General features: G+C 41.3%; 1 protein-coding gene across 1 annotated transcript in view; it reads left to right on the plus strand.

Moving 5' to 3' along the window:
* Positions 1-12188, plus strand: part of MSH3 (mutS homolog 3) — a 124555-nt gene that overhangs the window by 37832 nt on the left and 74535 nt on the right. The window contains exons 9-11 of the mRNA XM_080636996.1: positions 248-360; positions 1698-1812; positions 11744-11828. Of these exons, the coding sequence (XP_080493122.1) occupies positions 248-360; positions 1698-1812; positions 11744-11828 (313 nt within the window). The remainder of the gene's footprint in view (positions 1-247; positions 361-1697; positions 1813-11743; positions 11829-12188) is intronic.

A 12188-nucleotide genomic window follows, 5' to 3' on the forward strand; every position in this document is an offset into this window, starting at 1 on the left:
ATCTCTTTTGGGCTTGCTGTTTGGGTTTTACTTGTTTGCAGTTTTACAATGCAAAGAAGAAATGTTTAAAAAACCTGACCACAGGTCAGAAGTGTTGTTAGCCCACCCAAGTAGATCATCTCTTTATTCTTTGCCCATTCAATTCTTAACAAATAAAAGGTGAAAGGAAGTATACCTTCATAACCTACTTAAGGGTTTTTCACGGAGGGAGCATAAATACTGAAAGTCAATTGTGTTTCCTTTGCAGGTTACGGGATGACAAAATTAGGATAGAAAGGATGGAAAATGTCTATTTTGAATATAGCCGTGCTTTCCAGCTGATCACTGGTTTTTACACTAAAGAAGTGCCTGGTACTACAGGTATGTCGTTCAAAATGTCTTTGAAGCTGTGTTAGCTTTTGCATAAAAAAGGGAATACATATGGGTGCATCCCATCAGGTCTCATGGACTTGTCTATGTCCAGTTTAAGTATTCCCTAACTTGATGCTCCTCTTTTAAGGAGGTATCTTCATTGCTCCAGAATTTCACAGTGGTCTGAGAGGCCTTGGATTCCTCAAGGCACATCTTGCCAGTAAAATCAAGAAGCATTGAGTTCCTTAGCCTCTTCCATGTCCTTTGACACCAAATCTGCTGCCCCACTCAGCAGTTGGTGCGCATTATCTCTTGTCTTACTTTTGCTGCTGATGTGCTTGTAGAAGCTCTTGTTGCCCTTCATATACTTTGCCAGTCTCAACTCCAGGTGGGCTTTGGTTTTCCTAACCCCATCCTGCAAGCTTGAGCAATGTCTGTATTCTTTCTGGGTCACCTGTCCCTGCTTCCATCTCTCATACTCCTTTTTAGCATTTGAATTCATCAGGAGCATCTTCTTCGTCCATGCAGGTCTTCTGTCACCTTTACTTAATTTTCTGCACATTGGGATCTTTTCTGAGCTTGGAGGAAGTGAACCTTGAAAGTAAACATAATTTAAATAGAGACATGTATAGCATCCTTTCTTTTTCGTAGTCTGAATATGTGTGTTTAGGCAGATTTAAATTCACACATACATAGTAGCAACTGTGGGAAATTATTCAATATAAAATGTTTCCTCAAGTTCCTGTGTGTGTGTTAACATTCTAAGAACAGAAGAACACATTTAAAAAACATCTGTGAAAACACTTAATAGGTTTCTAAAAAATAACGTTTTATATTGAGATACCATGGAGTGAATTTTCCTGTTGTTGCAGCTGGTCCAGGGATTGTCATAGAGTGCTGTTTAGAAACACTATCAAATGCAAAAGTTGTCTCACAAAGATGGAACCATGTTCTGCAGACTGGCCAAGGCAGATAAATCATCAGCACTTATACCAGGGCCTGTTCATGCCTTTTAACTTGCGCAGATGTTGCCAGCAGTAGTGGAGATATCAGAATTTAAATCTTAGTGTATGTATTTAGAAATTTTTTATGCCAACAGTTATTCATTTTTTATGAAGAAAAACCTGTGGAATCAAGTGTTTCATGATGTGCTTACATTATTGTAATGTTCTGTATTCTTTGGAACTGTGTTTTTTTGGAACCTGACTTTATGTTGTTTTGTAGATATCATAGCACACTGAACATATATTACAGATTTCTATCTGATTAAATTGAAAAATAGATTATGATTTTTCTAAAATACTTAACTACTAAACGGTTAACAAGAAAATAACCTTTTTTTGTAGGTCCTCAAAAACTATCTGTAATACTAAGCTTGGATAAGCCTGTTATTTGCTGTCTGGCAGCAGTAATTGCATACCTCAAAGAATTTAATTTGGAAAGGATGCTTTACAATCCAAGGTGAGTTGCCTTACATACTTTCAGTTCAAAGCACAAATCCACGTACCAGTGTTACCGTCTAAGTTTTAGCAGACAACTTCTCTGATTATAATGAACCTACTTGCTAAGAGTTATAAACATATTCCTTGTAAAAATTGTATCGCACATTTCAGCTCCTGATCAGAACTAAAGGAATCAAGTGATTTTATGAAGTGATATTTCATGAAAATCTTTACCATAGAATCACGGACTGGTTTGGGTTGGAAAGACCTTAAAGCTCATCCAGTTCCAGCCCCCTGTCACGGACAGGGGCACCTTCAACTAGGCCAGGTTGCTCCGAGCCCCGTCCAGCCTGGCCTTGAACACTGCCAGGCATGGGGCAGCCACCGCTTCTCTGGGCAACCTGTGCCAGGGCCTCACTATCCCTACAGGGAAGAACTTCTGCCTAAGATCTCATCTCAGTCTCCCTTCTGTCAGGTTAAAGCCATTCTCCCTTGTTGTGTCCCTACAGGCCCTTGTCAAAAGCCCTTCTCCAGGTTTCTTGTAGCCCCTTCAGGCACTGGGTACTGCTCAAAGGTCTTCCCTTAAGGAGCCTTCTCTTCTCCAGGCTGAACAAGCCCAGCTCTCTCAGCCTGTCTCTAGAGCAGAGCTGCTCCAGCACTCGGAGCAGTTCTGTGGCCTCCTTGTCTTGACATTACTATCAGTAGTGTAAATGAACGGGTACTGCTGCCAAGTATAACTGAAAGAAAAAATTTGGTAGATACTGGGGGGAAATTTTAAAGTTTGTCAGTCAGTATCAGCCATCGCATCTCAACCTCAGTTTTATTTTGGAAACAAAATCTGGGGCTTTTTTGAAAGGTTAAACAAGAAAATTAATGCTGTAATTTAGCTTTGCAGATGTTTCATTATGCCAGAGGTGTGTAAATAATTTTTTCTTTGCAAAGTTGTGGAAGCAGGTATAAATGCTAATGTTGTAATGTTGTAATGTTTAGGCAGTACTAGGCAGGTCTGTTTGAGTTGGTGAATCTAGTTATCAATTATAAAGGAAACAGATGTTCAGCACATCCTGGCTGTCTTGAAAAATCCCTTGTGTCGGCTCAGTGGTACCTAGGGGTGGGAAAACAATCATGCAAGAAGTTGTTGATAGACTGTCAGTGTTTCTGCGAAGTTAGTATATGACCACACAGACATGGAAATAATCTTGGTTTTCCCTGTGTAGTCCCAATGCTCAGGGTTATGAGATAGGCTCAAACGAGTACTCAAAATGAAAATGGAAAGATACTGCTGCTAAAGCATCTTTTTATCCTGTCTTGGAGAAGTATAAAAAAGTGCGTTCCTACCTGTCTTATGTTTGAAAATATCATTGAGGCTTATTAAATGCTTTATTAAAGCAGCTTTAGCTGTGATGGTTCCTGTGCAAAATATTCTTTTGGTTGTCTCACTGTTCCTCTGTCCTGTAGGATTTAACAGTGTAAGTTTGGCTGCAAACTGAAAACTTTGAAATATATCAAGTCAGTCATAGAAATTCACATTTTGTAGGACAGTCTTCAAGTTTCAAGCTTAGATTTTGAAGGGGTCCCTATGTTACCATGTTTTTTAAATGCAGCTGCTTTTAAAAATTGACTGCAGATGTCAGCTTTGAAAGTTTTCCAGGTATCTATTAAAATATTTGGAAATACCTGGGTTTTCTGGATTTTAGAATGGTTTTTCATCCGTAAATTGCTCTTCTCCACTCCAAGTACTATTAAAATGCTGGGCTTATAGGCCTAATTAGGAAAGAATACCTGTCTATTTTCTAAGCTGTCTCCCCTGCCTATTCCCTCAAGGGGCACTCTGATCTGTGGTGTCTTAGCACTGTGGTGTCCCCACTCATCCTCTTTGGATGGCTTTATGGTGGTTTTTTTTTTTGAAAATGCTTGAGTGGCTGGAGAAATCTTTTTGTGAGAGTTTCTGAAGAAGACAGTGAACTCCAACGAAATGCCATTCCACAATCACACTTGCAGGTCACTATTGTCGCAGTGCCTTATGTGTAATCAAGTAAGGTGAGTGTTCTTTCAGATGAGAGAAATAAAAAAATCAATCTTTTATTTAGAAGTAATTCAGTAGTAATGGAGAAACATAATTATATGAAGGCTTATCTAGCAACAGTCAGTCACATTTGTAATAGCCACATCTTAAAATCTACTATAATTACAGATTGAGGAGGAAAAGCATTAAGTCTTAGAGTTGACATTTGCCTGCTGAAGGTTGCTCTAATGGACTTTATGTGAAAGTATGAGGATCTGAATGGAAAGGCAATGAACTATCTGGTATCTTGGTGATAAGCTATGAAGAGATAAAATACATTCTTTGAGGTATCTTTGTTACTGTGTTCAGGAGCTTGGATTCTACTGTACTTATTTCTAAAGCCTTTACTCTTTTTACTACCCCATACTGAATTCTGCTTGCTGTTTTTAGTATGTCACATACGTGGAAATGATGACCCAAATACTGAGGCTAACTCAACCTCAGTATTTTTCCCAATGCCAGGGAAATATCTAAACACTGAAAAGGGAAAGCTGAAAACCTTTGAAGCAGAGGGTGCCAGGCTCATGAATATTCTGTGTTTCTGCAGGAAATAAAGGAGAAATACTTCCATTGCACGCTCAAGCAACTTAAAATTCTTAGGAGAATCCAGGCCAGTGAGCATATACTGATGAATCAGTGAGCATGAAGTCAAGAGTTGCAAGATAGTTTTCAGTTTATTAATATAAGTGACACAGATCTGGATGAAAAGGATGTATTTGATGGAAGAATGGCAGAAAAATTCCTTACACTTCTGTACCTTCTTTGGATAAACACTTTCAGTTGAAATTTAAGAGCAAGAACCGTGAATCATATAAGTGAGGAGGTATCATCAAGGGGAAAACAAGATTTGTTTTGATATTTAGATCAAGATTTTAAATCCACTTTTAATATCCTAAATAAAGCAAAATATTAAAAAGAAATAAAAAAGGTATCTGCCCCACCAGGACCCTGGGATGTGGCTAGATTGCATTAAAGCTCTAGTAGCAAGTAAAAATAAATTTAACAATGAATGATAAAAGTTTTTTTTGAATCACAATGTTCTAATACCTTTACATACTGAGAGACCTTTATTGGCTTTTGACAAGAAATTGGTACACATCTATGAGAGGTTTTCAAATCCAGTTGAGAACATAGTTTTGCTTGAAACATCCCCATTTGCATAGCAGTTGCTGAGGAAATGTGTCTCTGTGTGATTGAGTTTTACTGACATGTTTTCCAGCATATTTGAGACACAAAAGAGTGACTGTAGTTTTTAGATTTTGAACACTGATAGATGAACTCCAAAAAATGCAGGGAATAGAAGAGAGGGGTATCTTTGTGAATGAGGGGAGTAGCTTTAGGATTGGAGAACTACCAGCAGTGAAGATAGAAGAGAGAGGCCAAAGTATAATAGACAGGTTTGGGTTGGAAGGGACCTTAAAGCTCATGCAGTTCCAATCCCTTGCCATGACCTTCAACTAGGCCAGGTTGCTCCAAGCCCTGTCCAGCCTGGCCTTGAACACTGCCAGGGATGGGGCAGCCACCGCTTCTCTGGGCAATCTGTGCCAGTGCCTCCACCCTCACAGGGAAGAACTTCTTCCTAAATCTCATCTCAGTTTCCCCTCTGTCAGGTTAAAGCCATTCCCCCTTGTCCTGTCCCTACAGGCCCTTGTCAAAAGCCTCTCTCCAGATTTTTTGTCATCCCCTTTAGGCACTGGGAGCTGCTCTAAGGTCTCCCGTTAAGGAGCCTTCTCTTCTCCAGGCTGAACAAGCCCAGCTCTCTCAGCCTGTCTCCAGAGCAGAGCTGCTCCAGCCCTTGCAGCATCTCCATGGCCTCTTGTGTTGTTGCCCCAGAAGCGGATGCAGGACTGCAAGGAGGTCTCCCCAGAGCACAGCAGAGGGGGAGAATCCCCTCCTTCGACCTGCTGCTTACGCTCCAGGGATGCAGTCCAGCACAAGGGGGCGAGGGGGCTCTGGGCTGCAAACACACACTGCTGGGTCATGTTGAAAGAGGGCAGGGGAGGGTTAAAATGGCTTTGATGGAGGAAGGGAATGAAAGAAATAATTAAGAGGAGTGTTTGTACCCTATAGTGGCGGTGGAAGGGAGTTGACAAGATGAAATTAAGAAGGAAGTCGAAATACAAGTTCTTCAGCTTAAAATGATGGACATCCTTGAATTCTCAGGGGAAATGTAGAAATTGAGAGAGTGGTTTTCATATAGGACTTTCATATCTCTTGGGTGTTAATGATGACGGCCTGGGAAGAATACAGGGATGTTGTCTGGGAAGCTAGGGACTAGGTTAGGAAAGCTAAGGCCCAGTTAGAATTAAACTTGGCTAGGGATGTTAAGGATAGCAGGAAGGGATTCTATAGGTACGTAGCGAATAAAAGACAGACTGGGGACAACGTAGGCCCCCTCCGGAAGATGTCAAGAGAACTGGCTACCCTGGATTTGGAGAAGGCTGAGGTACTTAATGACTTCTTTGCCTCAATCTTCACTGGCAAAGGCTCTAACTGCACCACCCAAGTCTTGGAAGGCAGATGCAGGGACTGTAAGAATGAAGACCCTAGGCCCACTGTAGGAGAGGATCTGGTTCGAGACCGTCTTAAAAACCTAAATGTACAAAGTCCATGGGGCCTGTAGACATCCATCCACGGGTCCTGAAGGAGCTGGCAAATGAAGTTGCTAAGCCACTGGCCATCATATTTGAAAAATTATGGCAGTCAGGTGAAGTTCCCGACGACTGGAAGAAGGGAAATATAACCCCCATTTTCAAGAAGGGGAAAATGGATGACCCGGGGAATTACAGACCAGTCAGTCTCACCTCTGTGCCTGGCAAACTCTTGAAGCAGGTTCTCCTGGAAGGCATGCTAAGGCACATGAAAAACAAGGAGGTGGTTGGTGACAGCCAGCATGGCTTCACTAAGGGGAAATCCTGCCTGACCAATTTGGTGGCCTTCTATGATGGGGCTGCGAAACTGATGGACCGGGGTAGAGCAGGTGACGTCATCTACCTGGACTTGTGCAAAGCGTTCGACACTGTCCCACACGACATCCTTGTCTCTAAGTTGGAGAGACATCAATTTGATGGGTGGACCACTGGGTGGATAAAGAACTGGCTGGATGGCCGCACGCAAAGAGTTGTGGTCAATGGCTCGATGTCCGGCTGGAGACAGGTAACGAGTGGTGTCCCTCAGGGATCGGTGTTGGGATCGGTCTTGTTCAACATCTTTGTTGGTGGCATGGACAGTGGGATTGAGTGTGCCCTCAGCAAGTTTGCCGATGACACCAAGCTGTGTGGTTCGGTTGATACGCCGGAGGGAAGGGATGCCCTCCAGAGGGACCTTGACATGCTTGTGAGGTGGGCTGGTGCCAGCCTTATGAAGTTTAACCATGCCAAGTGCAAGGTCCTCCACCTGGGTCGGAGCAATCCCAGGCACAGCTACAGGTTGGGCAAAGAAGAGATTCAGAGCAGCCCTGCGGAGGATGACTTGGGGGTGTTGGTCGATGAGAAAATGAACATGAGCCAGCTTCCGTGTGCCCAGAAAGGCAGCTGTATCCTGGCCTGCATCAAGAGGAGCGTGACCAGCAGGTCAAAGGAGGTGATCCTGCCTCTCTACTCTTTCTCTCATGAGACCTCACTTGGAGTATTGTGTGCAGTTCTGCTGTCCTCAACAGAATAAGGACATGGAGCTGTTGGAGCAAGCCCAGAGGAGGGCCACGAGGATGATCAGGGGACTGGAGCACCTCCTGTATGAAGACAGGCTGAGAAAGTTGGGGCTGTTCAGCCTGGAGAAGAGAAGGCTGCGTGGAGACCTCATAGCAGCCTTCCAGTATCTGAAGGGGGCCTACAAGGATGCTGGGGAGGGACTCTTCATTAGGGACTGTAGTGACAGGACAAGGGATAACAGGTTAAAACTTTAACAGGGGAAGTTTAGATTGGATATAAGGAAGAAATTCTTTACTGTGAGGGTGGTGAGGCACTGGAATGGGTTTGCCCAGGGAGGTTGTGAGTGCTCCATCCTTGGTGGTGGTCAAGGCCAGGTTGGATGAGGCCTTGGGTGGCATGGTTTAGTGTGATGTGTCCTTGCCCATGGCAGGGGGGTTGGAACTAGATGATCTTAAGGTCCTTTCCAACCCTAACTATTCTATGATTCTATGCCAGAAACATCATGTGTACAAAACAATGCATGGATTTATTTACCAGCTTTCACTATGAGAAAGGAAGTACTGAAATTATTTTGAGAGGCTTGAAAGTCAGCTCAGGAGTATGAGGGACTAAAAAAGGCAAGGCACGGTTTTCAGATGCTAAGAAGTAGATGCTAGAGAAGTAATGAGCAAAGGATTTGCCATCTCTTTCGTGGTTGCGGAAAGGCAGCAGGAAGGACCGCTTGCTCTGTGGACATTCGCAGCTCACAGGAGTGCTGAGTCTGCACACAGGGAAAACATGCTGGGAGAACACAGGCATCTGGGTAGAACAAGGTTGCGGGCGTACTTTTTGGGGTGAGTTCAGTGGAGAAAAAGATGACTTGGTTCAGGCTAAAGTTGATGAAGATTATTTTTGTTTCTCTTCAGTCTTCCCAGGTCCTTTAATTTCTGTTCTTGTTCTTTGTATTGTATTTCTCAGTTTTATTTTGTGTGTATGTATTTTATTTTGTTCTTGGTTTAGCCAGAAGTTTCTGGATTCACATCAGGGGTACAGATCAGAAGTTCTACAGCCCTGTGGCTATATCAGCTGATTTAAAACTGCTTAATTAAATACAGAGCATAGTCTGGGCTTGCTGTCCTTCACTATGTAAACTGTGGTGTCTTATCTAAAGAAAGCTAATGCTTCTGAGAGACTTGTTTTTACCTCTTAAGGCTGAGTAGAGATTCCTGCAATTCTTGTCTGAATATATAGGTTTGTTGTGTGGTTTACTCACCCTTAGAAATCTTGAAGACATGGACTCTAGGGGTCTGGAAAAGGTAATTGAGCAGAGAAAATCTGCTGCTTAGTAGGCTTTCCATACAATGCCTTGCAGCTTCGCTCAAAGCTTTACAGATTTACAAAATTAAAGTAGTTGAAAACTACTGATCTGAATAACATGCGTTTGCTTAGACTGGGTTATTGAGTAAGAAATTATATGTAGAATCTCCTGTGGAGAGAATAACGAATAAAGCATGAAAAATGCCCTTCACTGCAAGTTCCTCAGGAGGCAGAATGACCAAGAAGATCCAGTGTCACAGGTAGCACGAAATAATTGAAGTCTGAGGATGTAGTTCACTGTCCTAAAGCAATCATAGTAACCCATTAATACTCATTAAGTGTGGTAAAAGGTAATTTTATGAGTAGGAACCTCTTACTCATGAGTATTCCCCCAAAGTTTCCTAAATTTTACTAGAAGCTTGTGTTTCTTCCCCTTCCCCTCCCCCGCTTTCATTTTTCTCAGCCCAGACTGCATAATCTTACCTTGCCTTGCTCCTCAGTAGAGAACTTGCCAGCTGTTCCCATCACCTTGTTATGACACAGTTGCAAGCCTGTTTTTTGAAACTTGGGTCACACCGTCACCTGCAGAAGGAATTACGGAATTGTGATCCAGTTGAAGTGACTTTGAAGGGTCATTTTTACTGATGCAGAAGATGGCTGATAGCAGCACATCAGAATTTCTCACAAGCGATGTGTTGACACCCTTGCTGCAGAACTGGCACTGACTTAGTATTTGTTTACAATCTTCTTACTCCATTTGGTCCTTACGTTTCCTACAGAGACTCCTGTCTTTTTTCTCTTTTTTATCAAATTATCATCCCAAACTGAAGGAAGATGAGGGGGTGGAGGCAAAACATGTTCTGTGCTGTGACATCTGGAATTGCTGGTTGGGCATATACTGGAGTCGATCTTGGCTATTATTCATATATTCTAAGCTCTCAATTACCGGGGTTAATAGCAGGGTGGAATAATTCAGATGAAGCAAACACCTGGATAATATAAACCACATAATTTATGCTGTGAGGGCAACTTCAGCATATCTGATTCTGAAAGAGTAGTAAATACACTCCACACTTGCAATGGAGCAATCAGTTGTTTTTAAATACTACTGGAGAGCAGGGTTCCTGTGAACAGAATATGCTCTGTGTTAAGTGCTCTGAAGCCATCTGAGGGAGGGAAACATTAGACATAGTAAATCCACTACCTTGAAGCTCAGGAATGGGTGATTAAGGCTTGATAGAAACAGCCAAAAGCATCTTCTTTGCTGTCGGGAAGAGATGGAAAGGCATGGCTCCTACCCAGCTGGGTTTAAGAGGTCGCAGTCTGTAGTAGTGGCAAACTGAAGCGCAGCAGCAAATGGGGAAACTGCAGTTTAGGTAGGTCGTAGATGCCAAAGATGTGCTTTTGGAAGAGGGGGTAGGGTTTTGTGGTTGATCATAGGGATTGGGAGTCAAGCAGAAATCATTCCTGCTTAATTTTTACCAGCATCAGCAGTTGTGATTGAAGATAATAAAAGGAATTACTGTGGTGTTGCTTATAAAATACTGTGTACTGTGGAAAGTGCTGCTACTTTTGCCTCCCAAGGTTTTATTTTACTGGTCAACTTTGGCTGCACATTAGAGCAGAATAATTATGACTATGGGTACAGTTCTGAGTCAGCTCTCCTTCCAAACTCATTGAACATCTTGAGGGCATTCAGTTGAATCAAATTTTATAAATATCTTCTTCATATATATATATTGATATAGATACCAATATAGATATTGATATGGTAGATATATCCTGTGGAAAATACTCCTAATTTGACCCATTACTTAGGAACAAGTTTGCTAGCAGGCCCAGACACCTGCATACAGAATAAATACATAACATTAGTCTCTGAATATTTCATGTTTCTGAAAGTTTTAGTGCTGGTTATATTTTTAATGCAGCAATAATGCAGCTGTGTATGCCTAACAGAAAAACTTGAGCATTTGGGTGCTCCCCCAGAGAGTTTGAAATTGAATGCACTGACACAGATTTTGTGAAAAGTCAATAAAGCAGTTTTAAATCCTACCCAGCAAATCATTCTGTTTATTCTAAGACAATAAAGAGTGCCCTAGATTTGTACAAAGGGCAGTCAGCAGTATGATTAACCTAGACAATCATGACTTGATTTGTCAGAAGCATTTAGTGAGGATCTTGCACTTCACATCACAGTCCTGACTACCACATGTATATGTCTGAGACTGAAATAATTTTCAGGCCTTTCATGAAGGCCTGAGATCCATAGTTTACTCAGGAATCTAATACAATTATTAATGTTGATAATAAACTAATGTAAGCTTTGGGTTGGTCTTACCCAGTTCTGTTAGGGAGTGTCAAAAAGTCAAGTAATTATAGTAATGGTTATTTCGTATTAGAAGTAAAATCACATAGTTTGAATATACTCTATTTTAATTTTCCTAAACGGCCTGTTTAAATTTGTAGCACTAGTGGAAAATAATAATGTATATTTTGATGTGCTAGTTTGATGATTAGTTGTGCTAAAAATCTGTTCCACTCTTAGAGCAGTAATTCTTAGTCCCATCCCTGCCCCATATCGCTATAGTGGTCATAAGAGAACACTAACAAAACCATACTTTCCCAATTTCATCAGAGACTGAAGAAGGGGTACTTTCTTAACTATTTAGTGGATCAGGATAAAGTAAAAGGAGAGCTGGATTTTATTCTGAGCTTTGTCACAGTCATTGTAGGAAACCGGAAAGTGAGTCACAAATCTTATTTTCCCAAGCAGCAGATTAAAAAAAGTCATCAGTGTTGTGTTCTTTTTTTTATTTAAATAAATTCTAATTTCTCACTTGATTTTTTTATTTTACATAACTATTGAGTTCTCTAATGTGAGACTGTTAGGTCTGTGCCCGGATTTAAAATATAACATTTGAAATTCTTCCCCCCAGCAATTTCAAACTGTTGTCAAGTGAAACTGAATATATGACAATTAATGGGACAACAATGAAAAATCTTGAAATTATACAGAATCAGGTAAGAACAATGTAGTGTTATTTTAAAAAAAATGCCGAGATTTTTCACAGCTGTTTGACATACTGTTCCCAAGGATGTTTGTTAAGTTAGTTTGTAAATCTCACTGAGAAGGTTTAAATTATTTTAAATAGGATCAAACTGAAGGAGGATTACATTTTCAGAAGCATAAATGAAAGTTAATGTATGCTGGGGTTTAGTATGAATTAGGAACCTTATTGCACTTTGACTAGCAAAGAGCTTTACTAAAGTTTGAGTTCTTGAGCCAGCTGCAGTCAAGAGATATGACTGCAGTAGAGTTTGTTTTAACTTTCGTGCTACTACACAGACCTTTATGCTCAGACACAATTTAACTTATTCTGG

This window comes from Psittacula echo, assembly GCF_963264785.1.
Source record: "Psittacula echo genome assembly, chromosome: Z".
In the NCBI taxonomy this organism is placed as follows: Eukaryota; Metazoa; Chordata; class Aves; order Psittaciformes; family Psittacidae; genus Psittacula; species Psittacula echo.